The 17,780-nt window shown below is 48.0% G+C and overlaps 1 protein-coding gene across 1 annotated transcript in view; it reads left to right on the forward strand.

The window, feature by feature from the left end:
* LOC308121391 (uncharacterized protein) overlaps positions 1–17,780 on the forward strand; it is a 119,834-nt gene that overhangs the window by 96,203 nt on the left and 5,851 nt on the right. Inside the window, exons 17-18 of the mRNA XM_080482601.1 lie at positions 9,723–9,828; positions 16,146–16,351. Of these exons, the coding sequence (XP_080338727.1) occupies positions 9,723–9,828; positions 16,146–16,351 (312 nt within the window). The remainder of the gene's footprint in view (positions 1–9,722; positions 9,829–16,145; positions 16,352–17,780) is intronic.

Consider the following 17,780-nt stretch of genomic DNA (forward strand, 5'->3'; position numbering starts at 1 on the left):
TATATCCCCACGACTGGGCCGCCGGTGTTTGTTCGCCCTCGCCGGCTGGATGCGGCTAAGCTGGCAATCGCTAAAGAAGAGTTTGCCATTATGGAACGGCTTGGGATTGTGCGGCGCTCTGACAGCCAGTGGGCCTCACCTTTGCACATGGTTCCGAAATCAGATGGAAGTTGGAGGCCTTGTGGGGATTTCCGGCGCCTTATCGCACATGATCGGTACCCCGTTCCACACATCCAAGACTTTTCCGTCCACCTGATAGGAAAAGTGATTTTTTTCCAAGGTGGATTTGGTAAGAGGCTAGCACCAGGTACCGGTCCATCCTCAGCATGTGCCCAAAACTGCAGTGATCACGCCTTTTGGACTTTTTGAGTTTTTGCGGATGCCGTTAGGACTAAAAGGTGCAGCACAAACATTCCAGCGCTTGATGGACTCCGTGTTAAGGGGACTGCCTTTCCTGTTCATATATCTGGATGACATCCTAGTGGCCAGCGCCTCACCTGCAGAGCACCTGTTACACCTGCGGCAGCTCTTTGAGAGACTTAATGAGCACGGGCTGATCGGGAACCCAGCTAAGTGTTGCTTTGGACTATCAGAAATTGAGTTTCTGGGCCACCATGTATCCTCACGGGGAGTGGTGCCCTTACCGGCTAAGGTGGAAGCGATCACTGCCTTTACAAGTCCGAGAACCATAAAGTCACTGCAGGAATTCCTGGGCATGGTGAACTTTTATAACCGCTTCATCGCCCATGCAGCTCCCCTGATGCGTCCCCTGTATGAAGCTCTGAGGGGCACAAAGGCCAAGCAGGACGTGGACTGGTCCCCAGAAAGGATCCTGGCTTTCCAGAAGGCCAAGGTTGCGCTCTCCAACACTGCCATGCTCGCCCACCCATCTCCAACAGCACCGGTAGCGCTCACCACCGATGCCTCGGACTACGCAGTGGGGGCAGTATGTGAACAGTGGGTGGAGCCTGGCAGCCTCTGGCGTTCTTCAGCAAACAACTGCGTGACAATGAGAGGAAGTACAGCAGGTTTGATAGAGAACTCTTGGCTCTTTTCCTCGCCATACGTCACTTTAGGTTTCTGTTGGAATGTCGGCGGTTTACTGCTTTTGTGGACCATAAGCCCCTCACCTTCACCATTTCCAAGACCTTGGAGCCCCGGTCTGGGCGGCAGCAGCGCCACCTCTCTGCCATTTCAGAGTTCACCACAGACATTCAGCATGTAGCTGGAAAAAACAATGCTGTGGCTGACTGCCTCTCCCGGGCACACGTGAACTCTGTGCACCTTGGAGTGGACTATGCTGCCATGGCCAGCGACCAGGTGACTGACTCTGACATCCAGACCTACAAGACAGCCGCCACAGGGTTATAGCTGCAGGATGTGGTCTTCCAGGACAGTGGGACCACACTCCTGTGTGACGTGTCTACGGGACAGCCCCGCCCCATGGTACCTGCTGGCTGGCGACGGCAGGTTTTTGATGCGGTTCATGCTCTATCGCATCCGGGTGTAAGAGCATCCGTGAAGCTGGTGGGGGCAAAGTTCGTCTGGCCGGGCCTCAAGAAGGACGTCAGGAGCTGGGCGGCCTCCTGTGTGGCGTGTCAGCGGTCCAAGGTACACCGTCACACCAAAGCCCCCCTGGAGCCGTTCCTTATCCCTGAGAGGAGGTTCGATCATGTGCATCTGGACTTGGTGGGTCCACTTCCTCCCTCTCAATGCTTCACTCACCTCCTCACTATGGTGGACAGGCCCACTAGGTGGCCGGAGGTAGTTCCTCTGGCATCGACGACGTCTGCGGAGGTGGCACGCGCCTTCATATCCACCTGGGTGGCCCGGTTCCCAGTTCACCTCGGAGCTGTGGACAGAGGTGGCTAAAGGGGTGCAGCTACACCGGACGACGGCTTTCAACCCTCAAGCCAATGGACTGTGTGAGCGTTTCCATCGCACGATGAAGGCCGCTCTCCGAGCCACCCTCACTGACAGCAACTGGGTCGACCGACTGCCATGGGTCATGTTGCCCCAAAGGAAGATCTCCACTCGTCATCTGCAGAGCTGGTGTTTGGTCAGCCTCTGCAGGTCCCCGGAGAGTTCCTGCCAGAACCATCAGAACCCTGGTTGGTTACAGCAAGGCGGCCAGTCTTCAAGGAGCCGTCCCGCATGTTCGACCCGGTTCCAGCTCAACACTGCCTTCCCCGGTCCTATGTCCCGAAGAACCTGATGGCAGCCGAATATGTATTCATTCGACATGACGCTCATCGTTCCCCACTTCAGCCACCATATGACGGCCCGTTTCACGTCCTTGAGGCAGGGCCGAAGAACTTTGTGGTGGACATGGGGAGTAGGCATGTCCGGGTTTCAGTGGACCGTCTGAAACCTGCCCATGTCATGCCAGAGCAGCCAGTGGAGGTGGCGCAACCCCCGAGACGTGGGCGCCCCTCTAAGTCATCAGCTCCTGCAATGTCCCCTGCACCTGCCTTAACCCCGGTGCCAGTACTTGCACCTACTCCATTGGAGGTGCAACGCAGCCGTTATGGTCGGGTGCTAAGACCTCCCAAAAGGGACTAAAAAAAGAGAAAAAACAAACAAACAAGCAAACATTTTTTTTGTTGCGTATTTTTGTTTTTTTGATAGTAGCACCATTCTGATTGTTCGGGGGGGGCCTGTGTGGTGTGCACCTTGAGGGAGGTTCTCCCAAGCAGAATGCAGTGGGTGTGTCGGTGACGTGCGGGGGTGTGTTGGTGATGGGGAGGTGTCAAAAGAGGAAGTGCTGTGACGCACAGGTGAGATGTTTGACAGGTGAACTGTCATGTGGCTGGAGGCAATAAAGAAAGCCGACTCGACTCCTTCGTCCGTCTCATCTTTCCCAGCCTCCACAGTGTATTGTTATTGGAGTGGTCTATAAGATTAAATAATCTATGTGTATTGTTATTGGAGTGGTCTATAAGATTAAATAATCTATGTGTATTGTTATTGGAGTGGTCTATAAGATTAGTCATTCTACGTGTATTGTTAGTGGAGTGGTCTATAAAATTAATTAATCTGCATGTATTGTTAGTCAAGGGGTCTATAAGATTAAATAACCTACATGTATTGTTAGTGCAGTGGTTGAAGTTAATGTGTTCTTTTAAATTGATGAGGAAACAAGAGTGGAATCAATCACACAGTTATACTGATAATTACCTTCAGGCAGAATACATAGAATAAAAGGAGATCTCGGGCTGAAGCACCAGTCTGTCCGGGAGGATCAGGCTTCGATGATGATGAGCGCCGAGTGCCCAAAAACATTGGTTTATAAGCATTTCTTTCACCCCTCCCTGCACATATGGTGTGGATGCCACATGTTGTTTTTACTGAAACTGAACACATATTGTTCTATCCCGAGAAGTTTTTGATATCACAACCTACATCCTTCAGATGGTCAGGATGTCGGCTTTGACATTTGTCTCAACCTGGAGTGTGAAGGAAATGCAGTCATTAGTGTGTTCTTTAAATTGATGAAGGAACAGAAAGATATTGTTCACAATACGTTTATTGATAATTACGTTCAGGCAAAATACATGGGTTACAGCGAGATCTCGGGCTCAACCCTCAGACCGTCCGGAAGGACCAGGCATCAGAGTGAAAGCGCGCAGAGTCTCCAAAAACATTGGTTTATAAGCATTTTCTTTCACCCCTCCCTCCACATATATGATGTGGATGATGTCAGAGTTGTTTTTACCGAAGCTGAACACATCTCTATTGTTCTGTCCCGGGAAGATTTGTGATCTTATAATGGTACCAGGCTTTACCTCTTCCCGGCTTTAAACTAGCGACTTCTTGATTTACGACCTTCTCCTGCTGGTTTTCTTCTAACAGTCCCTAACTCCCCATTTCCAGCATGGCGTTATCTGCCTGTGAACCAAGGTCAGTTGTCTGCTTATTCCTAAGACTCAATAGTTCAATTATTCTGCCTCACACACCAAATGGTTCTTACATATATATAACAGTTCTAAACAGAAGAGATACAAACAGATTATACTGCTATACAAACTAATGTGTTGATCACTCATAACACTGGTTTCTTCCTTTAAGTGCAAGGCTTCACACTGTTGGGATTTATGGTTGGTTATTAGCATTAAATTACTGTAAATAATAGATTACTGAAAGTAATAAATCACTGGAAGTAATTTATGAAAAATTGAAATTATTAATGGACGTAAACGGTCATTTACTCATTAACAACTCCTAAAGTAATTGAGTACTTACTTAAAAAGGGAAAAAAAATGAATAAATTATCCAAAATAATGTATTATGTAGCAGCTCTATCTAGACAGTAACATGATTTTCTAGATTAACCAGCCTGAGCAGCTCTATCTAGACAGTAACATGATTTTCTAGATTAACCAGCCTGAGCAGCTCTATCTAGACAGGAACATGATTTTCTAGATTAACCAGCCTGAGCAGCTCTATCTAGACAGTAACATGATTTTCTAGATTAACCAGCCTGAGCAGCTCTATCTAGACAGGAACGTGAAGCAGGAACATGAATTAACAAAGAGGTGACAACAAAAGAGGAACATGATTTTGAGAGTTTGAGCAAATGACAGAGAACAAGCAACTTCAGAAGCACCTTTCATGAGGAGTGTGTGTGTGTGTGTGTGTGTGTGTGTGTGTGTGTGTGTGTGTGTGTGTGTGTGTGTGTGTGTGTGTGTGTGTGTGTGTGGTTTGTCCACTGGGTGTGGCCGGAACTGCTGTGGGGGGACCCGTGGCGAGACCCCGGGGTCCGAGACCATCGGGCCCGGACACCGCCACCCCGGCGGACGGCAGCCCCCCAGGCCCGGGGAGACCCCAGCGAACCACCCCAGAGAGCCACGCCCCCGCCCAAAAAGCACCCGACGGAGAATGCAGAGAGGAATCCCCCCCAGGAAAGAGGGGCCCACAAGAGAAGGATAAAGGGCACAGGGCCCCAGGCCCCGACCCAAGCCGCCAAGCCGAGAAAAGGCCGGGCAGAGCGGGCCGAGAGCCCCCCCAACCCCGGCGGCAAGTCCCGCCGCACCCCCGGGAGCCGGCCCACCCACCGTCCCCCCCCCAATCCGGCAAGGCAAAGACGGCCCCAGCCGCCGCGCCCCGGACCAGCCCCGCCCCCAGACCCAGGAAAGCGAAGGCCCGTGCCGGCCCCGGTCGGGGGACAGTCAACTCTACACCCCCAGGAGCCTCATATCCCACCCGCCCCATGATTCTCCCCCCCGATCTTGATTGATAAACCCACACCCCCACCCACACCCCCACAGACACCCACCCCCGACACAGACACAGACACAGACTCAGACTCAGATGCTCACACACTTACACATTTACACACTCGGGGGGGGGGGGTTAATGACTCTCGCCCCCCAGGCCGCCGGCCGGGCCCCCACCCGGCCACCGCGATATCCCAACCTCCACCAATCCAACAGCAAATGGGGAAGGAGCACCGCACTCCAGCCCCCCCACGAGCGGCGCGCCCGAGGGAGCGCGCCCCCCGCATTCCAGCCGCACTCACCTCGGGCCGGGGCGGGACCCCAGCGGGAGGTGCTGGGGAGAGCCACGTCTCCCGCCCTTCCCCTGCCCTATATGTGTGTTGGATGTATGTAAGGGTGTGTCTTTGTGTTTTGAAGAGGTGGGTGCAATGTGTGTGTCTATGGTGCGGTTTAAAATTGGGGGGTAGCGGGGCCCGGGCGTTCTACCGCTGACAAGCGGCAGAACCCCGAAAGCGGCTTACCCCCTCAAGACCCTGCGTGACTAAGTGTGGTTAAAATTGTGGGTGGTGCAAAGTCGGGGGAGGACCCAGACCGCAGTTAAGTAGCCCGGACCCCCCACCTAGGCACCGCCCCACTGTTCCCTATTGTGGCGTAATATAAGGTGAGGTAAGGCAGGGAGGGTTCTGAGGGAGGAGGTCCCCCCGTCGCTAGGACCTTGGCCCAGCTGGACCCCCCGCGCTGCCCCACCCCACCCCCGAGCGGCCGGCCTAGGACCCGGGGAGCCCCGCCCCCCCCCGACAAGGCGCCGTAAGGGGACCCGGGCAGGGAGCCCCCACCCCACCCAACGGCCAGACAGTAGAGTCTAAGACCCGCAGGGCCCAGTGCGAGCCCAGCCGGAGGCGAGTGGCTAGGGCACCCCCCCCTCATTCGCGCACACACACACACACACACACACACACACACACACACACACACACACCAGGCCCTGGAGGTCACTCTCAGTCAACCGTCCATCCAGAACCCGGAGCCCCCCCGTCCCCCGCTCCCCCCAATCCGGGAGCGAGGCAGACCCGGAGCGCGGCAGCAGGGGCCAACCCTCCCCACCGAGGGAGGGGGCCAGAGGGAGCACCCACCCCCAGTGCCGCAGCGGGCACCCCCACCGGAAAGGGGGAGGCCCCGCACCCCCAGGGCCCGGACGCCCCGCCCCCAACCCCCCCCAGCCGACAGCCCAGCCGGGGCCTGACGCCCAGCCCCCCCACCCCACCCCAGTGGGTGCACCCCCGGCCCAGAGCAGAGCCCCCCCCACACACACCCGCCAGGACTCCCCAGGCCAGGCCGCAGCCCCCCAGCATAGACGCTAGGCCCCCCCCGAGCCCGCAGAGCTGCCAACCACCAAAGCCACGACGCCCCAACCACTGATGGTCCCCAGAGCCCCGGGGTGGAGCCACTACCCCCCCCCCACAGGGCTACATGGTGTATTTAATTATTGGAGACCATGTGGACTCAAATTGTGTCAAATGATTTTTCCTACAAGCAGACATTCTCTCCAATGTGATGTGGTCTAGAAGTAAGTTTTTAAATAACTTTATATTCAGATTACTTTTGGATTTCCAGTTCATGAGGATCGCCTTTTTTGCGACGCTTAGGGAAACCAGGAGCAGCAGGACTCATTTTTTTCTCTTTTAATTTCTGTGAGATCTCCTAACAAGCAAAGTGAAGGTGAGACTGGAATAGGGGGGCCCAGGCATAACGATAAATCTTCACAAATCTTTTGCCAGAAGGTTTGGACTGGCGTACACAGCCAAAGTGCGTGTAAATAGGTATCGGGGAGATCACCTGTGCAGTTTGAACATATGTTAGTGGGAGTGAGCCCCATCTTGAACATCCTTTGTCCTGTGTAATGAACTCTATGAAGGACCTTGTATTGTATGAGCTGTATATTGGGGTTTTTGCTCATTTTGAATGTATTTGTACAGATTTCTGACCAAAACGTTGGGTCTGTTGATGTTGAGATCTTCTTCCCATCTGGAGGTTGAACGGATATTGAGATATTTGAACCTGACAGGATTGAGATGATTTTAGAAAGAGGTTTAGGAGCTGAGATCTTCAGGAGATTTGTCACTGTCTGAGGTCAGTTCAGGTTAATCTGTTCTAGTTTGAACTTAGTTTGTATTATTGTCTTAAGCTGAAGAGGTTCCAGATACTTGTTCTGACTGATAGCAGATGGTTCTATTAGCTCATTCAATGGAACCAAAGAGTTACTGGAGGAAAGTTCTTCTAAGGTTCTTCTTCCTTTATTTTGCCATCTTGGGAAGTTTCTTGGTTTCTTTCTTTGCAGGATGTCAGGATTGTTCCAGAGGGGGTGAAGAACCTCCCAGCAAGCTGTCAGAGACCTGGTTCTATTGATGCTTTTAAAGCAGCTGGGTTCTTTGATGAAGGACTGAAGAAGGGAAGATCTCTGGTCTGGAGATCTTCACACAAGGTTTTCTCAATGTCTAGCCAGCCTTCATCTATGGGTTTCTGATTCATCCATTTTACTACATAAAGTACTTTATTGGCCAGATAATGAGTATAAAGTTTGGGAGTTCTAAGCCACCTTGGTCCTTGGTGTTCTGGAGTGTTTTTAAACTTCTACCTGATGGTTTGTTTTTCCATCAGAATGTTGAGACGTGAGAATCCAGAGTGTTAAAGCAGCTTTTTGGTGGTTTTGTTGGGATCATTGAGAAGATGGAGTTCATTTTAGGCAGGACCATCGTTTTGATTGTTGCTCCTCTCCCCAGAAGTGAAATAGGGAGTGTCCTCCAGTTGGCTTTCCACTAGCGAAGATTCCCTCACTCCCTCTCCAGCATGGCGTTATCTGCCTGGGAACCAAGGTCAATGGTCTGCTATTCCTAAAACTCAACAGTTCAACTGTTCTGCCTCACACACCGGATCACTCTCCCATATATGGTCGTGTTATTAACAGTTCTGAGCAGAAGTGAGACAAGCTGATTATACTGGTATGCAAGCTAGTGCGTTGATAACTCATAACACCTATTTCTTCCTTTATGGTCTATAAGATTAGTGATTCTCCGTGTATTGTTAGTGGAGTGTCGTCCTTTAATGAACCCAGTTTGATCAGGGTGTATGATGTGGGGTGTGATTTTTTTCCAGTCGGCTTGCCAGCGCTCTACTAATTAGTGATATTGGGCGATGGGAGTGTGGGGTCTTTATCCGGTTTTAAAAGAAGAGTAATATTTGCTCAGTTCATATGTGGGGGGGAGAGATGAAGGTTCCTTAATCTCCGCAATCATTCTAAAAAAAGTTGTAGAGAGTAAAGACCAGAATTCTTTGTAAAAATTCAGTAGGGTATCCGTCAGGTCCTGGGGCTTTACCGTCAGGTCCTGGAGCTTTACCGTCAGGTCCTGGAGCTTTACCGTCAGGTCCTGGAGCTTTACCGTCAGGTCTTGGAGCTTTACCGTCAGGTCCTGGAGCTTTACCGTCAGGTCCTCGGGCTTTACCGTCAGGTCCTGGAGCTTTACCGTCAGGTCCTGGAGCTTTACCGTCAGATCCTGGAGCTTTACCGTCAGGTCCTGGAGCTTTACCGTCAGGTCCTGGAGCTTTACCGTCAGGTCTTGGAGCTTTACCATCAGGTCCTGGAGCTTTACCAGCAGGCATGTGCTGGAGAGTTTCATGCAGTTCTACTGAGATGGAAGCTTCTCAGGCCTTGGGTCTTTTCGTCTTTTTATTTTTGGGAGGTCAACTGTACTTGTTTATTTATTGAGGGTCAAAAGTGATTTTACCATTTTGAGTTTTAACTGAGGAGATTGTACATTTTTCTTTAATTCATTTTAATTGATCAGCTACGAATTTGCTGGATGTATTGCCATGTTCAAAGTTCTCCAAGGGTAATCTCCTCAGTTGAAATTGTGTTTTATGAATTATTTTATTCAAGTGTATTTTTAATTTCTTTCACTTAACCAATAAGCGGTCGTCCTGGGAGGCAGCATGAGCTGTCTCCATGGCTTTGATTTTATCTTTATATTTTGTCCTCTTTGGTCTTGAATGAGGAGTAAGAAATGATTTTGCCTCTCATGAAGACTCTAGCGCCTCCCAGAGGACACAGGGAGAGACACCAGGCAGGTCTAGCGCCTCCCAGAGGACACAGGGAGAGACACAGGGAGAGACACCAGGCAGGTCTAGTGCCTCCCAAAGGACACAGGGAGAGACACCAGGCAGGTCTAGTGCCTCCCAGAGGACACAGGGAGAGACACCAGGCAGGTCTAGCGCCTCCCAGAGGACACAGGGAGAGACACCAGGCAGGTCATTTGTTTCTAAAAAGATTGTCCATTGTTTTTTAAAGAATGTGAGGAAGTCTGGATCCTTGAGCAGTGGTGTGTTAAATCTCCACTGTCTGATAGGAGGGTGATTGTTCTAGTAGTGACTGTCATAGTGACAGGTCAAAGGTCAAAGGTCACTGATAGTGATGGGGTGAATGTGATCTCTCTTACCTTATTGCTTCTACAGGTAAGAGGACTCAGAGGATGGAGGCCGGTGAAGTGCAGATCTGGATTAAAGACTGTAAGAATCTGCCTCCAGTAAGAGGAATCATCATCGACCCTTTTGTGAAGTGGTATGAAACCTGTGAAATGTCATATTCATGGACCGCACTGTTCACTATCAAACTGATAAACAGAGAATTATATCAGGAGCCTCATCCAGCCTGATCTGACCTTGAGTGGGCTGGTTCAGTAAAATAAATTATAAATATGTTAACTCCTTACATGTCCCTTTACATTTGTGCAAATAAGTAGGAATACCTCATAGAAATCTTCACATTAAAATAAACATCTTTACAAATCTGAGCAAGTTGAAGAAAAAGAGTAATGTGAACATGCTGCTGAGCAGACTGGTTCCTCTCAGTTCTCTGAGGGACCAACTTCTAGGTACACAGACAGACTTGTGCATACTCCCATAAGAACCCAGACCAACAAGAAGAAAAGTTCGGCTGTGACGTCAGCCAGCTGCTGGGAAAAAAAAGGAGAGTTCATACTCCGTGAAGAAGCTGTGGAACTCGTAGGTGCATCACGTAAGCCTGCCCTCCGATCTGTTCTTATGAAGTATGAATCAATTTAATGCAGTATACAATCTGACTGACACACATTAAAAAGTTCTGGAAAGTGGCACAAGTGTTTACCCAGTTCAGTGCTTCCCATGTTTGGTTCTATCAGTTTTTGAAGAGTTATAATATTATAGTAATTGTTTAGTCTCTGCTGATGTGAATTTAAAATACTGCCACATAGGCCTGGGAGGATAATCAATAAATCAATTAATTGCACAGTAAATTAAATTAAATGAATTCAATAACAAACACGCAGTGTTTATGTTCCTCATCTCTCCCGTCCAAACAGGCTGGATGATAAGAGGCTTCACTCCATGGATTGGCCTCAGCACCACAGCGCATTGGTCTCATGGAGGAATGAAGGGAGTTCCTGCATGTTCCAAACCTGTGGTGGGCTAAGGACAACAGACCTGAGATACTTATAGTTTACACAAGTATTTATTAACAAGAAACCTTCTCACGACCAGGTAGTCCATACAGGTCTCCGGCCCCCAACACTTAAGAGCTGTGGAAAGAAAGAGTTTTCACACGTACAGACACTTTCATCAACAAAGGCGGACACTTCTTGTAGAGACCAGTCCATGTGACCTCTGACCCACTTCCTGTCCTCTCCAGCCCAATCACAGTGGAGGACAGTTATCCTCCCCTCCACAAGGGGGACTCCAGAGGCATTTTCTCAAAGTTCTCAGGTCACTTGGGTCCATGTTTACATAACAGAAGCTATTGTCCCTTTTCCTGAGTCCAACATGGAAGAATATTCCTGTGAGAATAATTCAATAGAGTGAAGCCTCTTGTCTCGGGATGAGGCCAATCCCATCCAGTATTGGGATCGGGTTCAGATCCTGATACCGATACTGGATGAGGCCAATCCCATCCAGTATTGGGATCGGGTTTCGATCCAGTATTGGGATCGGGTTTCGATCCAGTATTGGTATCGGGTTCCAATCCCGATCCCGATACTGGATGAGGCCAATCCCATCCAGTATTGGGATTGGGTTCCGATCCAGTATTGGTATCGGGTTCCGATCCCGATACTGGATGAGGCCAATCCCATCCAGTATTGGTATCGGGTTCCGATCCCAATACTGGATGAGGCCAATCCCATCCAGTATCGGGTTCCGATACCAACGTAATTCACGGATCACCTGTGCTTTACTGTTGCTGAAATGACTCCACAAGTGTTTCCCCGCAGGCTGCTCCGCACGCTGGCTGCAAAATGTGAAATGGTGTAGGGTCTCATTTTCATTTATTTATTTATTTATTTATTCATTCATTCATTCATTCATTCATTCATTCATTCATTCATTCATTCATTCATTCATTCATTCATTCATTCATTCATTTATTTATTTATTTATTTATTTATTTATGTAAATAGGGACCGTGCATATATGAACATGTAACATGTAAATATGTCAGATTATAGCCATAGGCTAATTTCCATTATCTTCTAAAAAGGAAATAACTTATTTAAAGTGATGCAGTGCATTGCACAGAGCCCTAAGGTGTATTATAATAATTTAATCAATTATGTTCACAAGTCTGGGTTGACCTGAGCCACTCAGTATTAAAGCTGGGGGATCCCCTCACTGAAGTGGGTAAACTGTTCCAGTAGAAGCTGGGGGATTCCCTGACTGTAGTGGGTAAACTGTTCCAGTAGAAGCTGGGGGATTCCCTGACTGTAGTGGGTAAACTGTTCCAGTAGAAGCTGGGGGATTCCCTCACTGTAGTGGGTAAACTGTTCCACTGGAAGCTGGGGGATTCCCTCACTGTAGTGGGTAAACTGTCCCACTGGAAGCTGGGGGATTCCCTCACTGGAGTGGATGCAGAGGAGCTTGGCCACACATTAAAGGTTCAGTTAACTGCTTTGCAACCCAATTCTCCAGAACCTTTGAAAATACTGGCAGTATACTAATTGGTCTGTAATTATTCATATTACTTTTATCGCCTGCCTTAACAATAGAGGTAACTGTGGCCACCATCCATGTATATGGTACAATAGAGTGCTTAACAGGCAAATTAATTAAATGGGTAATTGGACATGACAGGGCCTTTTTATGAGCTTTAAGGAGTTCAAAGTCAAAACCATGAGAATCTTTTGCTTTGGTATATTTCATAGTATTTATGAGCTTTACAACATCTGCTTCAGAAACTGGTTTTGATTTAAGAGTTTGACTGTTTGCTTCAGTGTCATAAGATATTTCTTACAGAGCGGAGGAACGATGAGTTCAATGATGAGTTCAATGAGACGCGGAGGAATGAGCCAGTAAATCCATTCCACCGTTTGCAGCCAGCAAGCAGGCTAACGTAGTAGCACTGTGCTATCCAACTTTTCATGACAAAATATCCGCTGTTACTCAAAACACCGCAAAGCAACACAGCAACGTACAATGGTTGTACAGCGCGCCGGTCGCTCTGCCGCCAGACGTCACCGTTTTAAAATACCAGGTCGCCGTTGGGACTGACAAAACAATGAAAAGCCGCTCAGCACGCCATTCACACCTCCGTGAAGCTGCCCTCTACTCTCAGTGAAAATAGTCCCAATGGTTTGTCCTACGTTACTGCTGGAAACCCTGCTGTTTGTGCTGCGTTTGGGTCGACCCCGACGGTCCAGAGTCTAGAGTGCGAGGTCCCGATCCAGGCTGTTGCAGCTTTAATTAGGGAGCAGCACAAAGGGCCAGGACCCTAATCTGGGTCCTGGCCCTTTGTATCTGGAATCTTTCTTATTATTCGGGATTGAGCCCGAAAGGCCAGGACCCTATTGTATTTGCTTGGTATGTTTCTTATTATTCTTTTTTCCACTCCTGACTCCTCTTTGAGACCAAATTTGACACCCTAAACACACTCAAAAACCAAATTTGGCACACTCATCAAGACTGGCAAGAAATTAAAGAAAATGTAAAAAAAGAACCCACAGAGTGCCAAAACGTGCTCTCTAGCACCACCTAGAAACACTAAAATGGCCACCTTGACCTGCAGTGATGTCGTAGGGAGATCAAACCAAAACTGAATTGTTCATCTCACCAAGACCGAAAAATCATGTGCCAATACCCCTGACCTAAATCCAGCAGGAAGTCTGCAATTAGCCTTTCAAAATAAAATTTTTACCCAAAAAAGGTTACACGCAAACGCTATCTCCTCTGAGGGCGAATATCGTATTGGCTTCAAAATACTATTAAATGACAGAGGAGACTCTCCCGCTCAATAATTCCATTCAACTTTTTGATTAGTCGAGCGATTTCGTTTTTATTAGCCGTCAAAGTTCTGAACGGCGAATCCCGCCGCCTTCCTTCTCTCATTCAAATACATGGGAAACCAAAATGTCTCCTTAAAAACAGCTGTGATAGAATACCTGAACAAGTGGCGACTGTGGTTAAACTGTGACTCTGAGCGACAGAGCCAGCTGATCAGAACCTGCAGAACAAGACGATGTCACACATGAGGGGAACATTCCATAAAACATGAGCTTTTTGAGGACAGAGAACAATGCTGTCATTGTTTTTGTTCCTGCGATTTCAAGCTACATAAATCATTGAGTCTGATGGAGCAAAATGGTGCGTCTGCATCAAACAGCGCCTCCTAGTGTCTAAAGTTTACGTCTAACAGCTTTGAAACCCACACAGACTGAAAGACGACAAATTTTCCTCTCAACAAATGATCATTTGATGAAAATATTTGCCCGAAAACTGTGGACTCTGAGGAGTTGTTTCCAAAATATGTAGATAAAATCCATCCTCTGTCCCACTATGATGACATCACTACCTGCAGCTGCATCCATCAGTGTGGCGTCATTCACACCAAGATACCAAAACCATGTCCATCAAACTGTGACCACTTCACCTGCATGCACCCGCTTGACTTTCCAAATAAAAGCTTGAAACTCCTTCAAAATAAAAATCCTTGTTCATCAAAAATTACAACTTTGACTTCAAACTGGATATTAAGTGTTTAGCTAGGCTAGGGGTGAGCTGGCTTTCAAAATAAGCCCCCAATTTATTTTCAAAATAAAAGGCCATATTTATTAAAATGATTTTTAGGGATTAGCTCAATTAGAGGTTAGTTGGCTTTCATCATAAAATCCCCCACACAAGTATTTTTTTGTTAAAACCTTCAAAATGTATATTTAATCAATATTTAAATGGGCCAAAGGCCATGATTAGGCCAACCCCGGTGGGCCACAGGCCAGAGTGTGAGGTCCCGATCAAGGCTGCTTGCAATTTTAATTGTATTTGGTTTTCACCTGTTGCCAAGTTAGTTCTTTATGAAGAATGATAGCTGAAACAGAACACAACATGGGATAAATGGATTCAATAGATGACACAGAATAGATCATTTCTTTGAACTTATTTATACTTTACATAACCTGAGTAACATGTACTTACATGGGCCATATTAAAACAAAAACACCTACTGATTAGTGGACTTGAAAAGTCATCAACATCCTTTAACTGTAATGATGACAGTTCCTGTACATTTTATTAATCTGCATCTTTGGGCTACTTATGCATTAAGCCGGTCCGCTCTGGTCTGCCAGGCTTTTACCCTCCACTCGTCTTTCCTTTTTGGCATATGCCGGCTTTTAGTTCCCCATCTTGTTGCTCCGCAGCAGTGAATGAAGATGCAGGTCCATTATCCATTGTTCCATTGATTCTGTGATCGATTCCGTGCACTTCTTAAGAATGGCGTGAATGCACACTTATCCCAAACATCCAAATCTGGCTTGATCAAGCCAAATCTCTTCATACTGGCTCGTCAAACGTGCAACCAATTAATCCAGGAAAGCGCCGAGCAGGCTCAGTCAAGCCTTGTCTGCTCCCTTATCCTGGATGTCTTTATCCTACTTTTGTGCAATAACCTTCAGGTTATTTTCAGCTCTACCTGCAGAGGGATAATTCAGGCCGTTTGCAACAGTTTTATTATTATTTTTCATCTATTATTATAGTAGTGGTTACTCTCTCTTCTCTAGTGAGGATTTCCCTGGTTCCAGTCCCTATTCAAGTTTTTCTGTGTTGAGTTTCCATGTTCTTATCATGTGTGAGTGAATTTACAGCCTTGACAGGTGAACAGGACAGACAGACAGACAGACAGACAGACAGACAGACAGACAGACAGACAGACAGGCAGGCAGACAGACAGACAGACAGACAGACAGACAGACAGACAGACAGGCAGGCAGGCAGGCAGGCAGACAGACAGACAGACAGACAGACAGACAGACAGACAGACAGACAGGCAGGCAGGCAGACAGACAGACAGACAGACAGACAGACAGACAGACAGACAGACAGACAGACAGGCAGGCAGGCAGGCAGGCAGACAGACAGACAGACAGACAGACAGACAGACAGACAGACACCAACTAACATCAAACTCAGGTTTTCTAGTGTGGGAAGAAACCAGACATGCACAGGGAGAACATGCAAACCTTGAAAAAGAAAATACAAATTTCAAAAAGTAAATCTGTTCTCACTTTCTTTCGGTACAATTTGGGTAAAAACATTTTCCTTGTGTGTGTGTGTGTGTGTGTGTGTGTGTGTGTGTGTGTGTGTGTGTGTGTGTGTGTGTGTGTGTGTGTGTGTGTGTGTGTGTGTGTGTGTGTGTGTGTGTGTGTGTGTGTGTGTGTGGTGACCCTTGATCCTTAACCAGCAACTTGGTACTGCCCTGTGGCAGCTCACTGCTCCTAGCATGTGTAGTTAATGTTTTTGCACACCACCACACCACCACCACCACCACACCACCACCACCACCACCACCACCACCACCACCACACCACCACCACCATCACCACAACACTAATAATAATGATCATTATCTGGTCCTGCTTGCAGTGCTGTCCTTCCTGACACCAGCAGGAAGAGCCGACAGAAGACTCGGGTGGTGAAGAGGACCGCCAGCCCCATGTTTAACCACACCATGGTGTACGATGGCTTCAGACCAGAGGACCTGAGAGAGGCCTGTGCAGAGATCACAGTGTGGGACCATGACAGACTAAACAACCACTATATTGGTGGTCTGAGACTTGGACTGGGCACAGGTGAGGGTACTTGTTTCTCTCTGATTCCCTCTGATTGTTTCTGGTTCTCTCTCAGTCTCTTCGGTTTTCTGGTTCCCCCTGCAGGCGGCCGTGATGCTGTGCATTCTGTACAGTATGTTAATATACAGTTTATTATATAACGGTACTATTACAATAATATATAATGCAGTATATGATAATGCAATGATGCACATTTCTGTTAGTCTGCTATTCTCCTCTCAGGCAGAGATGAAGCACATGATGGGTCAGATCTTAACGCCAATTCATACTTTTCTCATGTGCGTGTCTGCAGGGTGACAGAAATACCGTCATGCACCTCTGTGCGCAAGGGTCTGCAGACCCCTCTGCAGTCTACTGCAGGCAGACCCCTCTGCAGTCTATTGCGTGCAGACCCCTCTGCAGTCTACTGCGTGCAGACCCCTCTGCAGTCTATTGCGTGCAGACCCCTCTGCAGTCTGCTGCGTGCAGACCCCTCTGCAGTCTATTGCGTGCAGACCCCTCTGCAGTCTGCTGCGTGCAGACCCCTCTGCAGTCTGCTGCGTGCAGACCCCTCTGCAGTCTGCTGCGTGCAGACCCCTCTGCAGTCTGCTGCGTGCAGACCCCTCTGCAGTCTATTGCGTGCAGACCCCTCTGCAGTCTGCTGCGTGCAGACCCCTCTGCAGTCTGCTGCAGGCAGCCCAAGTTTTGCGACTGCGTGGACGTTGCGCCAGAGCAGCAAACGACAACAATGGATGCCTACTGAGCCTACGGAACTCCACCTGTACCCCCATGTGTGTAATCCCAATTTAAAAGAATACTTTGACAGCCAGATGGCTCAGAACTCTTGGCATGTAATATAAACAACAAACAATTTTAGGAAAGGAAAAGAATGCCTGCGACCACAAGTGGAAATATTTTTGGGATCATTATGCTTCATTATGAAAAGCGTGCCGACGTGAACCCTGAAATGTATGAATGGAACTGCATGTGCTGTCTGCAAACACGCAATGCGGAAAGTATGGGAAAGCCTTTATTGGGAGCAAAGAACACAGTGGAAATGTCTCTTTCATAGTGGGCAGCCGGAGGAATCTGGGGATCAAGGGGACGTTTTTTGTCTTCACGACATTTGACCTCTTTTTATTATAATAAAATCCCAATTTAAAAAAACTGAGAGGAGTAGAAAACTGTAAAATTGTGTTCAATATTTTTATTTGTGAATCTGTTGTAATGTCACGGAGATTGATTTAAAGGGGACATATCATGCTAAATCCACTTTTTTAGCCCTTAAATGCATGTTGTTGTATATTTAGAGTGTTTAGAAGTACAGAAAAGTTCAAAGTAGTCTCTTCAGGTGCTCCGTTGATATCTTTATATTCTGTTTTGGTCATATTTTGCGATCCGTTTCGATTTTTCTATTCTCTATTACGTTTTTTGAACAATGACGTCACAG

This window comes from Lipophrys pholis (genome assembly GCF_963383615.2).
Source record: "Lipophrys pholis genome assembly, chromosome: 16".
In the NCBI taxonomy this organism is placed as follows: Eukaryota; Metazoa; Chordata; class Actinopteri; order Blenniiformes; family Blenniidae; genus Lipophrys; species Lipophrys pholis.